The following is a 23,360-nucleotide window of genomic DNA, read 5'->3' as shown; positions in this document are numbered from 1 at the left end:
TTTCTGATTTCCTCAAAGGCCCTGTGAGCAATGCTCCCCGTGTGTCTGAATACCTGCAGGCAGGCCTCAACCTCTCCTTAACTGACCCCACCACCTGGGCCCCAACCCCTCAGACAGGTCTGGGCTCTTTCACCCTTCCCCTTGCACTGTTTCCAGATGTAGGAAAACTCCCCGCTGAAGCCACTTCTCTACCCGCCCAGGTCCTCAGCACTCCCATGCGTGCCCTTCCCGCAGCGGGGTCCTCACCCCCAGCAAATAAAACCACACAGTTCTCTACAAAACAGACACCTTCCGGTGGAGCTTGGGGCTTGCTCTCCGGTCCCATCCAAATCCCTGGGATGGACGCTCCGAGAACTCCTGCCACAGGAAGTTGGCTGAGCCCCTCCACAAGGCAGAATTGTAGTTATGGGCGCCGCTGGGACCATGGGCGACCACTCTGTCCCCAGCCGAGGGCTTGCACACAGGGCTCGTTACATGAGCTTTAGGGCCGAAGGGGACGAGATTACACAGGCCCCTTGTTCATTAAATGGACACATATTAGGCGCCTGCTGTGTGATAAGCACTGTGCTATGCTTTGTGGGGAATGCGCCATCGATGCCTGGATCCAGACTTCGATCTGGAAAAACGAATTCGTCATTGATCTTTGTGAGAAGAGTCAGCCTTCCCACGAAGACGGCAAGTGAGTTGTAACTGTTGTGACAAAACGCCGCTCAAGAGAACTTTCTCTGTTCAGGGTGGAAACCCGCATCAAGGACAAACCCGAACACAATTCTCTGCCACACCCAAGATGGCCACCTGCCCGGTCCCCCTGCACTGAGTTGCACGCAGGCGCACTCAGCTTGCCACTCCTAACATGGCGCATCAGCGCGCCCCGGGGCGGGGCCGCGGGCGGAAGTGGGTGTGACAGGGACGGGAGCCGAGAGGGCACTCGGAGGCGAGGTACTGGGCGGTGAGAGCCGCTGGGGGGGTCGAAGTCATGATACCCCCGCAGGAGGCGTCCGCCCGGCGGCGGGAGATCGAGGACAAGCTGAAGCAGGTGGGGCTGGAGCTGGGGCGGCGGGGGAGGAGGTGAGGGAAGGGGTCGAGATCCGGGCCGGGCCTCTACTCAGGGAGGCGGCGGGAGTGGGAGGGGGCCCTCCCTGCGAGGAGACCTAGTCAGGGGCGAGGCCGTGGATCCAGGACGCGGTGGTCTCCTTTAGCCTTCGGCTTCTGGTGACGTCCTTGCCTGCGCTCCCCCCAGGAGGAGGAGACGCTGTCCTTCATCCGAGACAGCCTGGAGAAGAGCGACCAGCTCACCAAGAACATGGTGAGTAACCCCTCAGCTGGGAGGGCTTCCAGACGCAGGAGGAGAACCCTGCGACCCGGTAGTTCCGGTACCTAAGACCTGGGGGTGCTGGTCTGGGTAGCGGTGGTGGTAAGCTGTGGGTTTCTCTAGCAACAGTATGACACGTCTCTTAACACTCCCTTCCCCTCGTCCGCCCCTTCGCTGAGGATGCTGCAGCCCCCACTGGCCTGGGCTTTCTGCTTTCTGCCTAAGTTCTCCATTCTTCCTTCTCTCCTTCTGCAGACATTTAGTGAGACTGACTTAGGTGGGCTGGGTACTGGCCATGCATCATCGTCAATTCAAGTGAGGGTTGGACGGCCGGGTTTCCACTTCTGGGATTACTGAGGACAGAAAAAGACTCAGCCTTCACCCCAGAGGGCTTGAGGTGTAAAATGAGCTGTGAAGTCAGAGAGATCTGGGGTCTAGTTCTCGCCCCTCCACTTATTTGTGTGTGGCCCCTGACAGGTAACTCTGAGCCTCAGTTACCTCCCCTGCTAAAACGGACGATGCCAACCTCCAGTGTAACTGTGAAGGTCATAGAAGCTAATGCATAGAGATGCATTTTGCATAGTACCTGGTATACAATAGGTTCTCAGTAAATAAGAGTTTCCTTCCTTGTTCCTAGAGAAGACTACAAAAGCACAAACCGAGCAGATACAAACTTGAGCATGTATTTAGTAACACAGTCATCAGGTGCTAGTCCTTACTTAATGAGATTCACTCTTGGAGAGAAAGGGTTTTGAAGGTACCAGCAATGCATTTGAGGCTACCCTGTATGAAACTACTTCCCGTTCAGTCCAGGAAAGCATCAGAGAGAATAGAGATTGAGATTTGACTTCAAAGGGTGGAAGGGAAGCCATCCTGAGGTGATTATCTGAGGAGGAGTTAATTTAATGCTTGACTTGCCTTCAAATCAAACTTCAGCCAATTTATTTGGGCCACCTCCTATGTGCCAGGCACATGGTAGGTTCTGGGGATACAGCAGTGAACAGGTGTACCCTGTCCCTTCCCTCATGGAGCTTATTGTCTAGAAAACCAGAGAAGAGGCAGCAATTGCCAAAGACCTGGTGGGTGGCAGAAGCGGTGCTGGGACAGCCCTGAGGCCTGAGAGCACGGAGCTTCCCCCCGCAGGTGTCTATCCTGTCATCCTTTGAGAGTCGCCTTATGAAGCTGGAGAACTCCATCATCCCTGTGCACAAGCAGACGGAGAACCTGCAGCGGCTGCAGGAGAATGTTGAGAAGACTCTGTCCTGTCTGGACCACGTTATCAGCTACTACCATGTGGCCAGTGACACTGAGAAGATCATCAGGGAGGGGTGAGCTAGGGCCAGAAGGTCACATTCCTAATGCCTCTCGGACCAGTGGCTGTAGGCCTTGGAAGGGAGGAGTAGAATATATTTGAGTCTAGAGTCCCGTGTGTTAATTCTCTTCTCCCCTTGCCAAATACCATTCTCTTGGTCCTTCTTTCTGCCCAGGCTAATAGGACTTTTCTCCTTTCCAGCCCCACAGGTAGGCTGGAAGAGTACCTGGGAAGCATGGCCAAGATTCAGAAGGCTGTGGAGTATTTCCAGGACAACAGCCCAGACAGCCCAGAGCTCAACAAAGTGGTAAGGGGCCAGCAGAGTGATGTGAGAGATTTGGGGACACCAGTCACGGCCCTGGTCTCATGAGAGACACTGAACCAGCTTAAAAGAGAATGTAGTAGAATAAACAGAAGTATATAATACCATACACATACTGTAGGCATTAAGATCTCTGTCTCAGAAATTACAGGTATACATTTTTATTGCATCTTAATAATTTAACTAAATTATAAGTTAAATATGAAGTATAAGTTTAACATTTGATTTTTATAAATGCATGGGTATTTTTTTATTGTAGCAAAAAATACATAATATAAAATTTGCCGTTTTAACCATCTTTAAGGGAACAGTTCAGTGACATTAAGTACGTTCACACTGTCGTATAACCATCTCCAGAATCCTTTTCATCATCTCAGACTGAAACCCTGTACCCATTAAACACTAACTCCCCTTTCTCCTCCCCACCAACCCCTGGCCATCATCACTCTACTTTCTGACTCAATGAATTTGACTAGCGAGGGGACCTGCATTCATGTTTTCATATTCAATTTTTTGGTGTCATACCTTTGTGTTTAAGTTTTGGGGTCTTTGTTAGATCACCAGAGGGAGATGGAGAAGGGCTGGGAAGTGAGGTTTACTCAATGCATTGAGGAAAGGAGAGAATGCAGACAGGAGAAAAGGTGGGAGCAGAGGCCCAGACATCCCAGCCACTGAGGAACATCAGAGGGCAGGCCAGCTCGGACCCCCCAGTCCCCTGGCACACCTTCCTGGTGGTACCACAGTTCTTGCCCTGAGGCGTGTGTCTTACCCAGAAGAGGGGGTGGGCTGAGGCACAAAGATGGGAAACTGGCTTTTCTCCCACCCAGAAAGCTGTTGCTTAGAACAGAGCCTCCCAGCTTTTCTCCCATCGTGGCCCCATCGGAAATGAGAATGTTTGTGTGGCACGCTGGGGTAAAGTGGTAACTAGCCAGTGGTCTCTGCTGCGCACAGCGCCACCTGGCCACCCGGAGGACTGACAAGATCAATACCATGGCACACCAGTAACGCAGTGGGCACCCACCAGTAAAACCATAATACTGCAGCCCTTGGGTGGGCAGCGTGGACTCAGAGATTGGGATGCCAGGGGCTGGAGAACTTGATTCTTGAGGGTCTCTACCAAGTTTGGATCACAGAGTGAAGAGCTCTGTGCTAGAACTTGGGTGTGGGAGTGGATTGGAGAAGGAGAGTACAAAGAATATGCTACAGGTTTACCCCAGAGGACGTACTTTCCATTTAAGCAGAAACGCTCCAACTCCTCTCTCTAATTTTAAAACATCTTTACTGAGATATAATTCACATACCATAAAATTTACCCATTTGAAGTATAAAACGCAATAGTTTTAGTATAATCACAGAGTTGTGCAACAACACCGGAATAAATTTTATAACATTTTCATCGCCTATAAAAAGAAATCCATTGGCAGTCACTCTTCTTCCCTTCCCTCCCCCATTCGCCCAGCCTCTGGTAATCACTCATCTCTTTTCTGTCTCTGTAAATTTACCTCTTCTGGACTTCTCCTGAAAATGGAATCACACAATATGTGACCTTTTGTGCCTGGCTTCCTTCACTTAGCATAATGTTTTCAAGGTTCATCTACGTGGTAGCGTGTGGAGGTGTTTCCTTCCATCGTGTGGTTGAATAATATTGCATTGTAAGGATTTGCCACATTTTGTTTATCCATCCGTCACTTGACGGACACTCCACTTTTGGGCTGTTATGAACAGTGTTGCTATGAACCCTTGTGTACGAACTTTTGTGTGGACATACGTTTTCAATTCTCTTATCTGCTCTGGATACCTTTCGCTCATCAGATACATGATTTGCAAGTATTTCCTCTCATTCTGTGAATCGTCTTTTCACTTTTCTGATGGTATCGTTTACAGCACAAAAGTGTTTAATTTGATGTAGTCCAATTTATCTATTTTTTTTCTTTTGCAACCCCTTTTCTAACAAGAACACAAATTAATGGTACAATGAGAAAATAATCAACTGATATCTGTGAAGCACCTACTTCTTGTAAAACTCTGGGTTTCACCTATGAACATACGTTTTGAGAGAACACAAGGGAAAGAAATAAGCAAAGCTTCCCACCGTTTATTCTCTGGGAAAAAGGAAGTGAAGGCAGAGGAGGGCCGAGGCCCAGAATCAGGAAGGCAGAGGAAGGGGATGGGGAGACGAGGGCCTGCTGAATGGTGGAACAGCCGTGGACCCTCTTTCTTCTTCCCCTCCCCCCTTCCTTCCTTCTTCCCTGTAGAAGCTGCTGTTTGAGCGGGGGAAGGAGTCGCTGGAGTCCGAGTTCCGCAGCCTGATGACCCGGCATAGCAAGGTCGTGTCCCCTGTGCTCATCCTGGATCTGATCAGCGGTGAGGACGACCTGGAGGTACAGGAGGAGGTGCCCCTAGAGCATCTGCCTGAGAGTGTGCTGCAGGACGTGATCCGCATCTCCCGCTGGCTGGTGGAATATGGCCGCAACCAAGGTGAGGTGTCCTGGGGAGGCGGGGTCCAGGCGGCAGGGCCAGAGGGAGTGGACTTTGCCCTTTGTTTCTTTAATCCACCTGCATTTCTTTTAAAACAAAGGAGTTTAGTAGGAAACAATATGAGGAGTAAGTCTACAGCTTATGTATCAAATGATGAATCTAGCTAAATTCAAGCTTTTTTTATATACCTTACCTTCCTGTTTCTTTCCTTTTTTTGATTAATTATAAAAACTTCAAGTAGCACAGAAAGGCTTAGGTGAAAAGCAAAAGTCCATCTCCCCACTTCCCTAATGCTTACAGTATCATAACCCAAAGATGAGTACTGTTAAGGTTATTTATACCCTTCCAAAAAATTCTTTATGCCACTGCATGTGTGTGAGAGGGAGAGAGAGAGAATAAATATGTGTGTATCTGCTCCTCGTTCCCAAGTGGAAGGGAGCATACTAAACACTCCCCTGTGATTGTTTTGTTTTTATTTTGCTTTCAACTTAGTAATACGTCTTGAGAGTGTTCCGTATCAGTACGTGTATATTTGCGTCATTCTTTTTGGCAGCTGCATAATATTCCATGGTATGTTGGTACCATCATTTCTTTAAATCCAGTCCCAGGATTTTTTTTTAAATCCCAAGTTAAGCAAAAAATTAAAAAAAAAAAAAAAACACCTGTAATGAATATTCAATTGAAAGCTTTTTAGCCCCCCGCCCCCCACACCCTTCGTCTCTTTGTTAGTCTGTACACATACCAAGTTGTCAGTGTGTGTTGTCCCTGCCTTCCCTCGAGGACTCTGTGGTGCCAGGTCTCAGGGCCGCCTGTACTGACCACACGGCACGTCTGTGGCTCATGAGCTGCACTGTGGGAGACGAGGGCTCGGCAGGAGCTTTTCAGGGGCTCCCTTGGGATAAGTGGGAGGCCAGTGGATGCTTCCAGACCCCTCAGTCCCCTTCAGTCAGAGCCTCAGTGTTCTGTTCCATTTTTCACATTGGTGACACACTCGTTGGGAGCTGCTAAAGTGTACCGTGGCATTCGTATCTTTTTCGTTGCTCGTTTGCATTTTTGGATTTTCCAGTTTTCCGGTATTGACAGTTAGTGCTGCAGTGAGCACAGTTGTATGGCTTGCTTTTCTTGTTTAGGAAGTTCTCTGAGATATTTTCTCAAAGGTACGGTTATCAGGCAGAACTGTCTGAACAGATCTGTAACCTTCTTGCCGTCTTGAGTTCCTCTCCGGGTAGGTGGGGCCCGTCGACTGACCCATCGAAAATCCCACAGCTGTTTGTTCTTCATTAGCTTCATTTATCTTAGCTTTTTGACAGGGCTTTCACAATCCTCGAATTTTTTAAACTTTGCATTTCATTCATGGCTAAAGAAATGGTGTGTTTTTTTATTCAGTGACATTTGTTGTCTCTTTACTGCATATAAATTGCTCACATCCTTTGACCCCTTAGCAAGTTGAAGCTGGATGTAAACTTTACCTTTTTTTTTATCTAAAAAAACCTTACTGTGGACTTCCTTGGCAGTCCAGTGGTCAAAACTCTGCACTTCCCGCACAGGGGACATGGGTTCAATCCCTGGTCAGGGAAGATGCCACGTGGCATGGCCAAAAAAAAAGAAAATAAAAACCTTACAGGGAATTCCCTGGCGGTTCAGTAGTTAGGACTTGGCACTTTCACTGCCAGGGGCCCGGGTTCAATCCCTGGCAGGAGACCTAAGATCCCACAAGCCACACGGCGCGGCCAAAAATAAATAAATAAAATAAAAAATGACAGCTAATTGTTGGTTCTGTTGGGGGATACTTTCCCTTTTAAGCCTTTGATTTGGGACGGACGAGGCCGTGTGGGAGGCCGCTGGGAAGGGTTAGCACGGAACAGTGGTGGGCACTGCTGCTGCCCTGCGGAGCTGCGTCTGGAAGTGAGAGGGAGGCCCTGGGGCCAGGCAGAGGCAGGAACCCCAGCTGTCGCCCATCTCTCCTCAGACTTCATGAACGTCTACTACCAGATCCGCTCCAGCCAGCTGGACCGCTCCATCAAAGGCCTGAAGGAGCATTTCCGGAAGAGCAGTTCTTCGTCTGGGGTCCCCTACTCCCCTGCTGTCCCCAACAAGAGGAAGGACACACCTACCAAGAAGCCGGTCAAGCGGCCAGGTGAGACCCCACCCTGGCCCACCTCAGAACCAGACAGAAACTCTGTGGGACCCGGGTTGCCTTTGCCCACCCTGGGGGTAGCAGCCGCTACAGCTTGACCTCACAGCGACCCCCAACTATAGGTACGCAGGACAGAAAGCAGGTGTCTGCCCACCTAGCAAGGCCCCACCCGGTGAGCTCCTCTCTACCCAGCCGAGTCTGGGGGCTACATAAGTGTCCTTGGAGTGGAGGGTCACAGGCACGGAGAGGTGCCGGGGCAGAGCCTCTTGCTGGACCCCCTTCTCCTCCCTGCGTCGTCCTATCAGGAGGCCAGGCCCGCTGCTGCCGCCAAAACTGTGGACAGGACAGGGGCAGGCACTGCAGCCGTCACATTGCAGAAGGCCAGGGTGGCTTGAAGAAGTGGATAGGGGAGAGTTTACACTTTCACAGTCACCCAGAAAGGAAAATAATGCCACGCCTTCTTCTCCAAAGACCTTAATCCGGCTTTTGGGCTCCACTCGAAGTTAGTGCCTTGCGGTGGGAGAGTCAAGGGAGGGGTGTTGAGGTGGGAGACGCCTGGGCCCTGGGCGTCGGTGTCCTGGGCGAACAGCTCACTGTCTGTCCTTCTTCCCGTCATCATGTCCCCTGTAGTCTGTGCTCCGGGTAAACAGTGTTCCTGTGTGTCAGCTTCCGCTTGGCAAGCCTGGCTGTGTCTGGCTGCTGAGAGGTGTGGCCCTCGAGAGGCTGGGGTATTCCAGGGTGAGGGGCTGCCGCAGGCCCCAGGGAGAGAGCGCCAGTGAGGCTGGGGGCTGCTCCCACCCTAGCCTTCCCTGTCCAGCTGCTGCTGTGGGCACACGCACCGGTGGGACCCGCCTCTCACGACAGCGTTTTCCTTGCCTGCCCCTCAGAGAACGAGGGGCCTGTTGACACCGCGAGCACCTGCTCTTCCTCAGGCCTTTGTTCAGGCTTCGGAGATATGGCGGAGCCGAGGGTGCCCGCAGGGGCGCAAGGGAGCAGAGCATAAGGGAATCTGGGTGGCCCCAGCAGGAAGAGCACTGTCCTCCCCCGCCTCCAGTGTGGATATCCTGGCTGACCCCCTGGGGAACCTGCCACAAACGGTGACTCTACTAAGCCAGCCTGGGCAGCCGCAGCTGCCTGCACCTGGGCCTGTCCGTCTCTGTGCCTTGGTTCCGGGAGGCTGCGAGGCTGCCTGGGCCTTGGCGAGTCTGTGCTCTCTTCCCCTCTGTCTCTTCTCTGATGGGCCCAGTGGAGGCCCCAGGACCCCGACTGCATCCAGGAGTGCTGCTGGCCATGCAGGGAGCAGGGATCTGATCTCGGGGCCCCCAGTTTACCTAATCTAGCTTGGCTTAGAGCCCCAAGAGGAAAACTCGGGCTCTGAGCGTCCCTCTGGTTTCTGTGGGGTTTCAAGAGTTGTCAGGAGCTGGGGGGCTCAGGACTGACGTCAGGAACTAGGGAATCAGGCCCCTGGGACATCAGTTCCCAGCTCTTGAGGAGAGGAGCAGGGAGGCCTCGGTGGGTAATGAAACACCGACCTCAACGTCGTTCGTGGTAACTGTGCTCCTGGTGGGTTTGGCGGCTGCCGGATCAGTGCCCCCAGCCCACGTCCACGTGAGCATACTGGCGAGGCTCCTGGAGGCCCGGCGGGCCCACCTGCTCCTGGTCGGTTGTGGGGCAGGGCACTGATTCGCTCATTAGCGGGGCTGCTCACTGAAGGGGCAGAACCCAGCCAGCCAGATGCTGAGCCCAAGCCCCAAACTTGGTTATTAGTAACTAACTGCGGCTGGTGCAAACAGAAAGAGATGAGCCGCTCAGACGCTGCCCCTCCTCCGCTAGCCTTCTGGGGAGCTGCCAGGCCCCAAGGAGCCTCGCTGCGCTCAGAGATGCGAGGGGGCACCTGGGAGTCCCCAGGGAAGAGGGGCGGAGCTACGCTCATGGGCGCCTCCCCTGCCCCAGTACATTTTGTTAACAGGGCAGCTGTACACATCTGTTTTAGATGCTGTTTTATTTCCCCGCGTTTTCTGCCCTGAGATGTCTCGTTCCCACAGAGGCGGCTGACCCTGGAGGCTGTGGGCGCTGCAGTTTTGTTTCCATTGTGCTCACTTGTGATACTAACTGTTGGTTTTTTCCCCCCCGTGCCAAGGGCATGTGCCCTTTCCTGCTGCCCTCCCTCCTGCTCTCTGTGTGACTGGCTCCTATTAACTTCTTTCTGGCTTTTGAGTTTTTCCCAATTGCTTTGGTGGTTTGGGTCCCTCCCCTGGTGTATGGGGCCAGTCTGCCTCTGGGTCTCCAAGCCTTCCGTCCTGGGCGCTGCTGGCCCAGGAAGCTCGGTCCCGTTTCACCAACTCCTGGGTGCTGCTTTCGTCTGGCTACTGTTTGGCCGCGTCCCGGCACTGAGCACGCCCGGAGAACTCTGCCTGCCCTTTGGGCAGGAGCCGTGGGCCTGCCTGCTTCAAGGTGCCCCCAGGCTCTGCCACCTGGTCTCGCCTTCTGGGTGTGAGGGCTCCATCGCTAGCTCCTCCATCCCAGGCCCTTGTCTATTTCTGAGTTAAGTGCCACTCAGTACTGTTTTTTATTTTTGGCGTCTCCTGGTGGATCTTTGCCCATCTCATCTCCTTCACCCTCTGCACTTCCTAAAATGAACTCAGATCTGGAACAATGAGGGCCACTGGCAGGATCAGGAGCTCCACTGGGGGAACGAAATGTGTCCGTTCCTCCATCTCCTTCTGCGGGGCCTCTGGCGGGCCCGGGAGAGGCCTGCTGGGAGAGATGGTACCCGGGCGTGCTCTGCTGGGGGCGGGCCCGGCAGAGGCCTGCTGGGAGAGATGGTACCCGGGCGTGCTCTCTGCTGGGGGTGGGCGTGGGCCTGGGGGGTAGGTGGAGGGCTGTTGCTGTTTCCTCTCACTCGTTTCCTAGGTCTTCTTATCTCCTCTCTGTGTGGCTCTGGTGACAGGGACGATCCGTAAGGCTCAGAACCTTCTGAAACAGTATTCCCAGCATGGTCTAGATGGGAAAAAGGGGGGCTCTAACCTCATTCCTCTGGAAGGTAATCATCCTGTGTTCCTCTCCTCTTCCCTCCTCCTCCACCGTGTGCCCACTCACGTGGTAGGGCAGAGCCTCCAACCCCCCCAGAGGGCCTCGGGCGCAACCCTGAGAGGGGACCAGGGGTGGGAACTGAGGTCCTGGGCCTCTGACCCCAGCTGGCTCGGGGACAGCTTTCATGGCCCTCGGCCTGGTCCTGTCTGGCTGACGGCGGCTCTGCCCTCCCGGAGGCTTCCCGCTCCCTCCCCTCCCTGTCTCTGTCCTTGTCTCCTGTTTGAACTCAGAGAAAGTTCTTTGTCACGGGCAGCCCTTTCACGCTCAGACCAGCAGTGGCAGGACCAAGGCGGCCGAGGCCTCCTGGCCGCCCCCCTCCACCTGAAAGGCGAGCATGTGCCACAGGGGACAGGCAGCCCGTACACCATGTCCCTGCCTCCCTCCCATCAGAGGAAGGACAGCCCTGCCCTAGTGGACCAGATCCACCTTCAAAAGAATGACCCTGGGGGCGAAAAGAAGCCTGTCCCCATTCACTGGGCAGTGACATTTCTCTAACTGGATCTCTCCCCAAATATGGTGAGATAAACCCCCTGGGGCTGAGCATCAGAGCTTCCGCAGCTGCTGGAAACGCTTCAGAAACCCGGTTTTCTCTCAGCCTCCAGGCGTGGGGAAACCAGCTCCCGAGGATGGTCTGGGGCACTGCAAGTCACGCTTGAAATGGCTGTTCCCAAGGTGGTCTGAGGCAGAGGAGGGGCTCAGAGCCCTCTCCAATGCCCCCTCCCCTACACCCCATCTCACATACCCCCCCGGAGGTCGAGGGCTTCTTCCCAGTCCCCTGAGAGGCAGCCACCCCGCCCCTGGATAAACGCTGCTTGTGTTTGCGGCCGACGTCTCGCTAGGTCACGAGCATGATTTCCGAGTTAAGCACCTGTCCGAGGCCCTGAACGACAAGCACGGGCCACTGGCCGGTGAGTACTGCAGCCCAGCCCGAGGGCAGCCGCCGCTGCATTCACGGCCGTCCCCAGAGGGCCTGCTCCGGCCTGGCCTAGCCGGCCGCTCCGCTCCAAGGATGAGCCCGGCCTACTCGCCTCTCTCTCTCCGGTCTGTCTCTCTTTTGGGCACTAGGTCCCCTTGCCTCTCTCCAGGTGGGAGTGCACGCCTGGCTCTCAGGGCCTGGGCCAAGGGCAGAAGTTGCCGCCACTCGGAAGGCGGGCAGAGAGGGCAGGCAGGCCCCTGGAGCGCAGGGAGCATCAACACCTGACTCCAGCGATGGCTCCAAAGCTCTGACTCCTCGGAGCCCGTCCCTCGGCACATAGGACCAGGTTGCCTGCGGGCACCCCTGCCCCAGCCTGCAATGCAGTAGCGGGATCCTGTCTCCTGCTGGGCAGCTGACAACCAAGGAGCCCTCCCCCTCTGAGGCTCACATTGCCTCATCTCCAGCTTTGACGCCACGCCAGCTAGCCTTATGGACCAGAGCCCATTGCCTCTTTATACATTCCAGAAGGCCTGGCGGGGCTGGTATCTGGCTCCAGAGGCCCAGCATTTTCGGACATGGACGACCACTGAGCCTGCCTCCCTGAGGTGGACGCGGCCACTTGCCCATCCCTGGGTGTCCTCTTCCCAGTACAATTCAGAATCCTCAGTCTTGGGGTCAGGCGTGTCTTATCCAGGAAGTCGATTGGGGGATCTTATCCTTTTTATCCATCTCCCCAACACCTCTCGTACCTGACATTCTGGAACAAAGGCTGGACTCAGCCCGTTTTTCCTCGCAAACCCTGCCGGGCCTGCTGGAGTTCTCCCAGCTTTCTGCCAGCACAGTCGTCTTCCCCATCTGCTGCTAGTCTGGCTACAGGCCAGGAACTGGGGAGACTCGTGCCCCACCCCCCAGCAGGGAGAGGGTCTGCCCCAAACCAGTAGCTCAGGGGCACTGCTTTCCCCCCAGGGAGAGATGACATGCTGGACGTGGAGACCGACGCCTACATTCACTGCGTCAGTGCCTTTGTCAAGCTGGCCCAGAGCGAGTACCAGCTGCTGACGGACGTCATCCCTGAGCACCATCAGAAAAAGACCTTTGACTCTTTGATACAGGTCCTGCCCCTGGGCCCTGACCAGATGCCCCAGCATGAGCTGTCACTGCAGAAGCTTGAGTTCGGTCCGGGCATGCGGTCCACAGCCCTCAACTCCAGCCACCACCTCCACCTCCCATCCTGGGGATCTGTCCTGGGTGGCGTGTCCCGGTCGGGACCTCCCCATTGGGGGCATACTTCCCCCACGCCCCTCCAGGTGCCCTCACCGTCCCTGGGAACCGGCTGTCTGCCCCCTCCCCTGAGCCCTCTCCCTGCCCCGCTCTCTCAGGATGCCCTGGACGGGCTGATGCTTGAAGGGGAGAACATCGTGGCTGCTGCCCGGAAGGCCATCATCCGACACGACTTCTCGGCTGTGCTCACCGTCTTCCCCATCCTGCGGCACCTCAAGCAGACCAAGCCTGAGTTTGACCAGGTGCTCCAGGTATGTGGGTGAGGATGCCCTTGGGGACCCCGGAAGGAGGAATCCTGCTGCCCGGCACGGCCCCCCAGGAGAACTGTGTTCTCTACCCCCACGGGTCCGCTCCGAGGGTGAATGGCAGCAGCTTCCTCAGGGTCCCGGGCATGTGGAGGTGCTCTCAGGGTGAGTGAAGAGGGGAGACAGTCCCCTGGGGTGAGGGGCCGGGAAGGAGCAGGGCCCCAGGCACAGCCTGTAGCCGGGTTCTGGCACCCTGTGCAGCCATGTGCTTCCTCAGGGGACGGCGGCCAGCACCAAGAACAAGCTGCCCAGCCTCATCACCTCCATGGAGACCGTTGGAGCCAAAGCTCTGGAGGACTTCGCTGACAACATCAAGGTGCTCTCCCTCCCTTCGCTGCCGTGCAGGACGGCCCGTGGGGCTGTGGGCAGGGCTGCCGGTGACCTGGCTTGGAAACTCTTTCTGAAAGCAGGCCTCCAAGAGGGGCGGGCCTGCCCTGTGGGGAAGCCGGCCGTGCTGCTAGTCTCCTGTCAGTGCCCACGGGCCCCCCTTTCTTCCCCAGGGGCTCCAGAGGCCCCCCACCCCAGGTGTCAAGCTCCTGCCCCGCTTTTCCCATGTAGTCATGTCCGTATGTCTGTCCCGCTCACCTTTGTGCCCGAGGGGCATCCTGACACCTGTCTGCCAGGAGGTGGCGCCATGAGCCCGCAGACTGGGGTGTGGGGTGGGCGCGGGACTCCCCGGGAGCTGCTTCAGGGAGTCGGGCTGTTCTTCCCACAGAACGACCCGGACAAGGAGTACAACATGCCCAAGGACGGCACCGTGCACGAGCTCACGAGCAACGTAGGTGCTGCCCGGGGGCTCCTGGGGCGGGGAGGGGGCACAGGTGGCAGGATGGACTGCAAGGTGCTTAGTGCCCCCAGCAGACAGGGCCTTTCCCAGGAGGCCAAACCCACAGGGTGAAGCACGAAGTTTGCAGCCACCCTTTTCACTGGGCAGGCCCCTGGCCCTGTACCTGTCCTGGAATGGTCAGAGGGGTGAACTGTAGGAGGTGATCCGACCTTTGGGTCCTGCCCTTGACCTTCTTCCTGGACCTGTTTTCTCCCCACGCAGGCCATCCTCTTCCTGCAGCAGCTCCTGGACTTCCAGGAGACAGCAGGCGCCATGCTGGCCTCCCAAGGTACTTGGCACCTCCCAGCGGGGCCCCGTGCCCCACTCCTCCCTCTGGCCTGGAGACGTGGGGTTAGCCCCCTCTGGGTGAGGAGATTTCCCCCGCCCTGTGGAGTGGGAAGGAGATGTGGCCTGTGGCGGGACCCCCAAGCTGCTTGGGCCATCTGGGTCCAGCATCAGGAAAGCAGCCGGGGTATGACTACCTTTCCTGGCCTCCAGCCCCTCTCGGCTCCCTCCACTGTCCTCACTCTGGAGAGCAGAACTCACTTGTTTGGAGGTGCCCTTCCCGCCCCGCCCCTCCTGCATTTCCCCACCTCCTCCTGTGTTGCCTTTCCTCCTAGCCCCGCCCCTCCTGCATTTCCCCACCTCCTCTTGTGTTGCCTTTCCTCCTAATTAGTCCAGTACAGCTGACCCCTTACAGCTGGCATCTCAGGGCCAGCCTGGTGTCTTCCCGGGACTGTGACTGCTGTCCTGGGACGGGGGCTCAGGAGGTTAGCACGTGGGGAAGAGCGCACTTCCGAGCACTGAGACCCAGCCCAGCTTGTTGGGCCCCAGGCCTTCCCTTTTCCCCCCAGTCTAGGGGCAAGGAGCCAAGGTGCAGCCTCTGGCCTGTGGGTCTCCAGATGTCCACTTTCCAGTGTGTCGCTGGCCTTCAGGGGTCCAGCCTGGGCTGTCCTGCTGTCTGTTTCTGGCGTCGCGGGGAGTGGTCTGCTTGGCTCGGGTGTTCCGTTTCTAACCTGTTTTTGCACTTTGCATCTTCCTCCCTCCTTTGTCTCTCCCCCCTGCCCCTCTGTGCGCACTGCCTCTCACTGCGTAGTTCTTGGGGACACATACAATATTCCTTTAGACCCCCGAGGTAAGCAGCAGGGCTCCGCAGCCCCATCCTTCCCCTCTGAAGCCCCCTGAGTGAGGTTCCCTGGGGACAGAGGCACCTGGACAGACTCCCAGTAGGAGCGGGGTCAGAGGGCACACGGTTCCTTCCGGGTGCTCCCAACCCTCTCAGCTCCCTGACGGCCACTTTCTGTCTCTGGGTTTCTCCAGGCAGCATCTTGCTGTGTCCAGCACCCTGAGTACACCCTTCAAGCTGGTCCAGCACCTCCCTGTCGCCTTCCTCCCCCATCCGCTCCCTTCCCCCCTTGGCCTTCTGCTCTGTGCAGCCAGCAAGTCTCTGTTCGGAAGGGCCTGGTAGAGGAGGTTGTGGGCAGTGGGGGTGAAGGGGGAGAGGCCACGGGGGGCCTATTCTAAGACTCTGTTGCTGACAGATGGGAGAAGTGGGCCTTGTCGGTACCCCCAGCATGGGTCGGGGGCTGGGTTGCAGAGGCTGTCCCGTTCCTGTCCTGCCAGCCTTCCTGCCGGCCCTGGGCCAGCTCATTACCCCCGCCAGCCGAGACCATGGAGGCGCCGGCCCTGGGTTCCAGGAAGAGTCCCAGGGAGCGCCCCCCGCAGCGGGAAGGGAGCCCTGTAGCTCAGCACGTCCCCGGGAGGCTCGGGCCCCTTCCAGGGTTTCCTCAGCCGCTCTGCGGGCCTAGGGGAGGCCAGAGAGGGTCTCGGCTGCTGCCACTGCTGTGGTAACAGGACCCCTCCTCTCACAGAGACCAGTTCCTCAGCCACCAGCTACAGCTCCGAGTTCAGCAAGCGCCTCCTGAGCACCTACATCTGTGAGTGGCAGCCTCCGGGGCCCGGCCTCCCCGCCTCCCCGCCTCCCGACCTCCCCGCCTCCCCGCCTCCCTGCCTCCCGGCCTCCCTACCTCCCTGCCTCTTCCCTTCCGTCTCCTCTCTGTGCTCTCCTGCTAGTCCAGGTCCCGCTCCTGAGCGCCAGCGCCCCGACTTCTAGAATCTCAGCCTGACCTCTGGTTGGGGGGCCGCGGGGGCTCGGCAAAAGGCTCCCAAGGCTGGTGGGGTCTCGAGTCCGGGAGGACAAGCAGCAACGGGTGGGAGTTGGTCTGTGGGCCCCAGGATTGGGTCATTTGGGTCAGACTGCCACGGGAGGCGTGACCACATCCTGCCCTGTGCAGGTAAAGTCCTGGGCAACCTGCAGCTGAACTTGCTGAGCAAGTCCAAGGTGTATGAGGACCCGGCTCTGAGCGCCATCTTCCTGCACAACAACTACAACTACATCCTCAAGGCCCTGGAGAAGTAAGTGGCTACGGGTGCTGGTCTGCAGCTCTCACCTGCCCCTGCCTGGCCTGCGGGGATGGCTGTGCCCCCTCGTGTCCAGGACGGGGAGGACGCCGCTTTACCCGTCACAGTCCCAGGACCCAGGGAGGTGGGAGGCAGGCCCCACTGGTGTTGCTGCAGAGGCCGGCAGCCTTTCTATCGTCCTCTCCTCTCTCGCCTGTTCCCACCCCAGGTCTGAGCTGATCCAGCTGGTGGCCGTGACCCAGAAGACTGCCGAGCGCTCCTACCGTGAGCACATCGAGCAGCAGATCCAGACTTACCAGCGCAGGTGGGCCTCTGCCCACCCTCCCGCTCCCCGGCCTGTGTATCCACCAGTAACGCTTGCTTCTCAGAGCCTCGGGATGCCAGGCCCAGTCAGAGTGGGCTCAATGATGGGGAACTGCCACCCTGTGAACCCCAATCCTCTACTTGTTTTTTAATCACACTCGTGGGGTGGAGAAGGGTAGTTGCCAAGGGTGACGACTAAGATGGTGGAAGGGCTGCCCGTCAGAGACGTGGGTAACGTTTAGACCAGGTGAAGAGCAAGCTCACAAGGTCCCTTGAACTTGGCTAGCCTCGCTCTACAGGGCTGTCTCTGCCCCTCTCCTCCTGTTTCTTAGTTTGTGCGTCTCTCTCTCCCTTTGTGTGTTTCTTCCCCGTGACCGTATCTCCCTCTGCTTTCCCATTTATCTGTCCTCCGTTCCCTCTTTTCTCATCTGCTTCTCCATCTTAATTGGCCATGATATCAACGTGAAGTGTAGTTGGTAGTGTTTGTTCAATTTATTGAATGTTCTGTTTTTGTCCTTAATTTTAAAAGCGAGCAGCTTGAACATTTTTATTCCCGAGGAAAAAGATCTCAGCTGTGTTTTGCTTAGTTATGACCCACACTGATCCCTGCCCTCACCCTCTCCCCCAGTAGATCAAGAGATTTTTAAAAAACAGAGCAGTCCAGCCCCAGGGAGGGAGCAGCTGCCTGAGGCTGTCCCTCCTCTGCCCTCTGCTTCCCTCCCTGCCTGGCAGTTGGTTAAAGGTGACTGACTACATCGCTGAGAAGAACCTGCCTGTGTTCCAACCCGGAGTCAAGGTGGGCTGAAGGCCTGGGCTGGGAAGGGATGTCTAGCAGATGTGGTGTGTCTGTTGTGTCTCTGGGAAAAAACAGACAACTGGGATGAGAAAGCAAAGGACGCCCGTGGCCATCCGGGCAGCAGGGGAGAGGGCTGGGCTTGGGGTTTGGGGAAGGAGCAGGGGCAGGACGATCCTGCTCTGAGGGACACTTTCTCTGCCGTCTCCCCTGGCCCCCCAGCTTCGGGACAAGGAGCGGCAGGTGATCAAGGAACGTTTTAAGGTAAGTCAGGCTCCTCCCCGCTCCACTGATCGCTGCTGTTACTGTAGCAACAGAGACTCAAACCTTTGTCTCCGGGTCACTTCTGTTTCCACCGTTTTGGTGACCAGGGCTTCAACGATGGCCTGGAAGAATTGTGCAAGATACAGAAGGCCTGGGCTATTCCCGACACGGAGCAGAGGGACAAGATCCGCCAAGCCCAGAAAAACATTGTTAAGGAGACCTACGGGGCCTTTCTGCACAGGTTAGCCCTCCGTCTCTGCCCTCCCAGCCCCACGCTCCCCGTTGCCCCGGCTGGACCACTGGGTCCTTCTCTTCTTCAAGGAAACCTGGAGAGGGTGGTGGGTTTGGGTGGCAGATACAGTGCCCACGGCTTTGGTGTGGGGCCAGACCCAGCCATCACCCAGGGGCACCCCATCGGGAGGGCCTTAGGCTGAGGCAGAGCTGGGGAGGGGCTAGGCATCCCCACTGACCTCAGCGCCTGGTCAGGTATGGCAGCGTGCCCTTCACCAAGAATCCTGAGAAGTACATCAAGTACCGCGTGGAGCAGGTGGGCGACATGATCGATCGCCTGTTTGACACCTCCGCCTGAGCCGCCACTGCCCCTGCCTGGCTCTGCCGACCAGCCATGTTATCGGACAGATAAACCGGTGTTAACTTGCCTCTGGGCCCTGGGGTCTTTCTCCACCACCCCGACCAGGAGCCCGTCCCTGAGCCCTCGGGTCCTGGTTTGCCCTTCCTCTCACGGCCCCCATTCCCCACACAAGCAGCGCTCTCCCGGAACTCGGGGGTTCCTCCGCGCCTTGGGCTTCATGACCCTGACTGCGGCCCGCAGGGGCCACGTGATGGCTTCAAGGCAGGAAGGACAGAGAAGGAAGACAGAGGTCTGTGCCCTCAGCCGCCTTGTGTGGACAGGAGCAGGAGAGCAGAGCAGGCCCAGCCCCGGACCAGCTCCAACTTGGGGATGGAGAACCCCCTTCAGCCCAGGCGTGAGGGTTGGGCTCGGAGGAGCAGGCCACACTGCAGCCCCAGGGCCTGGAGAAAGGCAAGCAGGGTTGACCCGCTCTTGGACTCAGTGCAGAGACCGCATTCCCCATCCCCGCAGTCCTGCGGTCTGGGGGGTTCTGCCCCCGAGGCATCCCCCCGGTGGCTGGAGCGGGAGTGCTCTGTCCCCTGCCCTCTGGGGGCCAGCGCTCCGCAGGACTTCACAGAAGGAGTTCTGACAACCCCGTGCCTGGAGCCAAGCAGCAGTGGTTGCAGAGGAGCAGTTAGGCTGCGTGTGGGGACTGGGTGACCAGTGAACGGTCGTGAGACGATCTGGGGCAGAGTGGGGGTCGGGGGCATGAGATGGGCCCCACCTACTTTGACAAGAGTGAACAGCTGAGCTCAGTGAAGACAGACCCCTGAGGCGCCCTTGCACTGGGATGATGGGTTTATTCCACACTCTTTGCTTGCATGCTAACAGAAGGGAGAGCTCAGGGTGGCCTGGGGTCCTCCAGGCTTAGGGAAGAGAGTCGACCTCCCTCCCTCCTCTTTCCTGAGACCCTGTCACAGCCCAACTCCTCAGGTCTGTAGCCCCAGGCCCTGCCCCTTACAGCCTGGGCCACCCGCCGTGGGGTGCAGCCTCACCAGGGGCTGGGTCCGACTTGCATGTCGCCCACATCCAGAGCACAGCGCAGATGAACTGGCTACACAGCGCCCCTGCCACGTACACCAGGAAGATGTGGTCGGCAGCTTCAGCCCAGCTCCTCCTGGACCCCTTACTCCTCTGGAGGCTTCTGTGGGGAGAGGCAGGAAAAGGAGGTGTACTTCAGGGCTCAGCTGACATGCATGCTCTCCAGGAGCAGAAGGGTGAATCCCAGGAGGTGCCAGTCTGTATTTCTCCCTTCGTTAGAGTCACAGCTAATGAATGTTTGGGTCTGGCCCATTCTAGGTCATCTTGAGTTGAAAAAACGTCCCACAAGAGAGGCTCTGCAAGGCTGAGGGTTATCTCAGGGAGTCTGAAGTCACCCGGGCCTTTAGGGAGGCTAACCCTGCTCCCGGCTCCAGACCTGCTGCTTCCAAGGGCAGCCGTGATGGAACCCAGGGACAGTGGAGCCAGCAGAGTGGATGCAGGAACCTCTAAACAGCCTGGTAACCCGCAACCCCAGCCCACCAGCTCTGCCCCTAGGCCTCTTTCCTCAGCAGCCCCCAAGGAACGGGCCCCAGGCCCTGCCCAGGATTGGCCCTGGGTTCCCACAGTCGTGCCGCTCCCTGCTCAGGACCGGGCTGGGGCTGCTCTCAGCCCTGAGGTTGCTGTGGGCCAGCAGCCCGGACAATAGCCCGGTCTCCGTGGTGCTGATGAAGACCAGCAGCAGCAGGGCAGTGACGTAGTGAACTGGGGAGGTGGGCAGGGGTGGGGCGACAGCAGGTGCGGGCAGAATGAGGTGGGCCCAGCACAAGGTGGTCCTGCCCCCGGCCAGGCGAGGGTGTGGGCCTTACTGAGCAGTGGGTTGCAGGAGGAGAAGCTGGGCAGGGCCTGAACCAGGGAGGAGTGGAAGACGAGGTAGCCCAGCAGCAGGGTCACCTTGTAGGCAATGCGCGCCGTCCGGAGGGGCAGCAGCGCCCCGCACAGGTCAGCCAACAGCAGTGCCTCCCCGGGTACCAAGAGCGCTATGATGGCCTCTAGCGCTGTGTTCTGCAGGCGCAACTGGAAGGAAGAAGGTCGGGACTTTCCAGTGGGGGTTGCGCAGGGGTGGGCGGTAGAAGGGTGATGTCACGGCCTCTGGCTGTGCATCCTCGATGCCCCCATCAGCCCTCGGCAGCCACCTCCCAAGTCACCGTCACCTGGAAGCAGGGCACCAGCTGCTGGGATGGGACTTGGGTTTTCAAATCCTGAACTACGTATTCCTTCTTGACACTCACCATCTCATTCACCACATGGGCCTGGAACTCCAGCTCCATCACTGAAGGAGTGGGGGTGAGAACAGTGAACTAGAAGTACCCCTGCCCCCGCATCTCTCTTGGGAGTCGGGGCAGGGACAAGCTGGAGCCCAGGGATGCTGGAGCCCTGTGTTGGTTGCTGGGGGCAGACTTGGAAACTGGTCTGTACAAGGGCTTTCCAAACCGGATTTCGCAAGACCCCAAGTTTACTCCAGTTAGAAGGGCCTTATCAGATTCACAGGTGAATTTTCATTGTAAAAATAAATGCACCACTTCATGGAGGGGGACATGGTCACAGACTCATTCACCAGTATATCATCTCACACCTGAAATAATTAGGATTCACTGGGCGGCAGCTGTGGTATTTCCCAGAGGGGAGGGATGTAGGGAAGGATGGAACTTCGCCGCCGAGTTGGACGTCACCTATTGGGCTTGTGGGATATTCACTGGGTGGCTACACCTCCGGGATGTTTCCAGGAATGAGCCAGCAGCAGCCTGAGCCTCTGGGCTTGACACAAGTGTGCAGTTCGGCCCTGGCTGCTGGGGGCATTGCTCTAGGGTAGCTGATGGGGGAGAAGAGAAGACTGGAGGGGGGCTACGGCCTAGAGCAGGGGAGGACTAGGAGGTGGGGCTGCTGTTTGAGTGGGAGATGCCCGGTGAAAGCAGAACGATCAGCTCCCCTAAGCCTGGGGGTGGACTGGTGTGAACACAGGCCCGGGACCCCTGTGTCAGGTGTTCGCTGGAGGCCAGAGACTCCCCTCTCCCTTCATCTCCCAGCTCCTGTCCTGTCAGCACCAGTGTTGCCAAAAGCGAAGAAGCTGAGGCTGCAGTCGCGCTGGTCCCTGGGGAAGTGGAAAAGCTCAAAGTCACAGTTGGTCTCCGTGGTGAGGGCCAGGTGGAGCTCGATGTGGCCATCCCGGTCCACTCGGGCCTGTGGGCTCTGGCCCTGCCAGTTCACCCAGAGCCTGCAGAGGGAAAGGTACCACAGCCAGTGGCCCAGCTCCTCCTCAGAAGGGGGAGGAGGGGGAGACCCCAGCATATGCCCAGCTGCCATCCACTGCCCTCGGGGTTCCAGAAGGGGCACCATAAGGCATGGGAGTTGTGCCCGTGGTGTGGCAGGGCCACCAGGAGGGGGATATTCACTAAGAGGACCTCCCGGCCCTAGATGGGGAATAGCGAGGGCTATGCCTGCCTAGTTCCTGAGACAAGAACCCCCGCCTCACTTACACCTCCCGGATAGTGAGTCCTGGTGTCCAGAGAGTGTCCCAGGGCAGCGTGACTCTGCCCTGCCGGTGGCCAGGCGAGTGTCCAGCCAGGACTAGGGACACAAGGATGCTACTAAGGCTCCCGCTCTCCGTATACATGCGCCCCTGGGCTTGGCAGGTTGATGAAGGCCAGTACTTCTGTGCTGGGCTTACAGAGGTCTCCCTCCCTCACCCCCTGCCCCCACACTGGTGGTGGGTGCTCACCAGCCGAAGCAGCGTCGTGGAGGACACTGTGTACTGCAGGATGTCCTGGGGGAGGGGGGCAGCAGGTCACCTCGGGGGTGGGTACTACGTGACAAGAAGGAAGGAGACCCCAGCACTCACTAGGCTGAGTCCTGTCCCATTCCTAGCTCAGCGCTTGGGCCCCCGAGTCCTCCACAGCCTGAGGACACTTACCACGTTAAACACGTTTGACACAAACACCTGCACCTCCACGAGCAGGGGCGCGCTTCCGTTCGGAATCTGAACCTCCTGGGGTTGAGTTGAGGTTGAAGAAGGATGGCCAGTCTGAGGGATGGAGATCGAGGTCACCCAGTGCCCTGGGGCGCAAATCCCAAAGCTCAAGACCGTACGCTTTCTACCTGCCAACCGCTGACACGCTGGAGCCACAGTGGGGTTCCGAGCCTGAGGAAGGTGAGATGGAGCAGGAGCCGCAGGGCCATTGGCAGCAGCCGCTCGGAGGGGCTGGATGGAGCAGCAGCGCCAAGCTACGACCTCCACTTCAGTCACTTCTCTGCGCGACTGGGCAGTTGGTTGGAGGCAGCTGTTCTGCGCACCAACCCTGGAGCCTTGGACTTGGCACACCCCCACCCCAGGTTCAGCAAACGCCTGAAGACAAAGCTCAGGACCCAGCCCCGCCCACCTGGCACCTGCCTATATGCTTCCCGGTCCTGCTCCATTTCCACCACCTGGAACCAATCATCACACTCAGGACCCATCAAGCAGACCAGGGAAGCGTGGGAGCCCTGCCCAAACACACACACACTTTTCTCTGACACTGTCCTTCCAATCTGGCCAGGTGCAGCCTCTGTTTCCACAGCAGGCACCGCCTGGCTAAATACCCAGACCCTTACCAAAGTGCTCTGTGCTCAAAGACCTGAAGTGGGCACACCCTTGGGTTACCCTGCCTCTCCTCAAACACTGAACTAATTTCATGTAAAAAGCTTGGCTCAAGAACTCCGGGAGTGGGGCAAACCTGGGGACACGTAGAGGCTAGCTCCTGACCAAAGCTCGGGGGCATTTTTGTTCGGGGCGGGATTCTCAGCCTGCCCCGGTCCAGCAGTGCCTTAGAACCGCTGCTGTGCGCCCCAGAGCAGGACTGACAGGTGTGCGGGTGACTTTCCTGGCCTGAGGATAAACCAAGCCCTTGGAGACCAGATCCCAGATAGCTGCAGTGAAGGAAGGAAGCCCAAA

At 57.5% G+C, this 23,360-nt stretch overlaps 2 protein-coding genes across 11 annotated transcripts; one reads left to right on the top strand and one right to left on the bottom strand.

The window, feature by feature from the left end:
- The first annotated feature begins 904 nt into the window (after positions 1–904).
- EXOC7 (exocyst complex component 7) lies at positions 905–18,423 on the top strand. 10 transcript variants are annotated; one of them, XM_027080753.1, is made up of 20 exons: positions 906–1,036; positions 1,241–1,306; positions 2,456–2,640; positions 2,826–2,931; positions 5,202–5,424; positions 7,394–7,561; positions 10,512–10,604; positions 11,494–11,562; positions 12,537–12,682; positions 12,950–13,102; positions 13,374–13,472; positions 13,872–13,934; positions 14,205–14,271; positions 15,854–15,919; positions 16,277–16,397; positions 16,612–16,707; positions 17,439–17,502; positions 17,722–17,763; positions 17,871–18,004; positions 18,250–18,423. In XM_027080753.1, exons 1-20 carry the CDS (start codon positions 977–979, stop codon positions 18,350–18,352), a joined length of 2,124 nt encoding a protein of 707 aa, XP_026936554.1. In that variant the 5' UTR covers positions 906–976; the 3' UTR covers positions 18,353–18,423. The 10 variants fall into 10 exon arrangements, 9 of the variants coding, with proteins under 9 accessions (XP_026936559.1, XP_026936558.1, XP_026936554.1 ...); XM_027080755.1 differs by lacking the exon at positions 10,512–10,604; XM_027080750.1 differs by having other exon boundaries at positions 12,537–13,102.
- Positions 18,424–19,342: 919 nt separating this feature from the next.
- On the bottom strand, positions 19,343–22,609 carry ZACN (zinc activated ion channel). Its single transcript, XM_027080761.1, is given in 10 exon segments — positions 19,343–19,526; positions 19,960–20,137; positions 20,242–20,449; positions 20,581–20,705; positions 21,478–21,647; positions 21,910–21,982; positions 21,985–22,000; positions 22,152–22,196; positions 22,344–22,454; positions 22,520–22,609. Coding segments are annotated over 10 exon segments (1,191 nt in total). The 3' UTR covers positions 19,343–19,351.
- Positions 22,610–23,360: the final 751 nt, after the last annotated feature.

Source organism: Aethalodelphis obliquidens, unplaced genomic scaffold (genome assembly GCF_003676395.1).
Source record: "Aethalodelphis obliquidens isolate GAN/ISIS:26980383/991018 unplaced genomic scaffold, ASM367639v1 scaffold44, whole genome shotgun sequence".
Taxonomy (NCBI): domain Eukaryota; kingdom Metazoa; phylum Chordata; class Mammalia; order Artiodactyla; family Delphinidae; genus Aethalodelphis; species Aethalodelphis obliquidens.
Note: the sequence above shows the minus strand (reverse complement) of the source record. Positions and strands in the feature narration are given on the sequence as shown.

Bases quoted from the DNA above. Each gene is read 5' to 3' on its own strand.
- EXOC7 (XM_027080750.1), top strand. From the start codon at position 977: ATGATACCCCCGCAGGAGGCGTCCGCCCGGCGGCGGGAGATCGAGGAC. The intron at 7,562-10,511 runs GTGAGACCCCAC...CTCTGGTGACAG, and splicing joins GAAGCCGGTCAAGCGGCCAG to GGACGATCCGTAAGGCTCAG. The intron at 17,764-17,870 runs GTAAGTCAGGCT...TTTGGTGACCAG, and splicing joins TGATCAAGGAACGTTTTAAG to GGCTTCAACGATGGCCTGGA.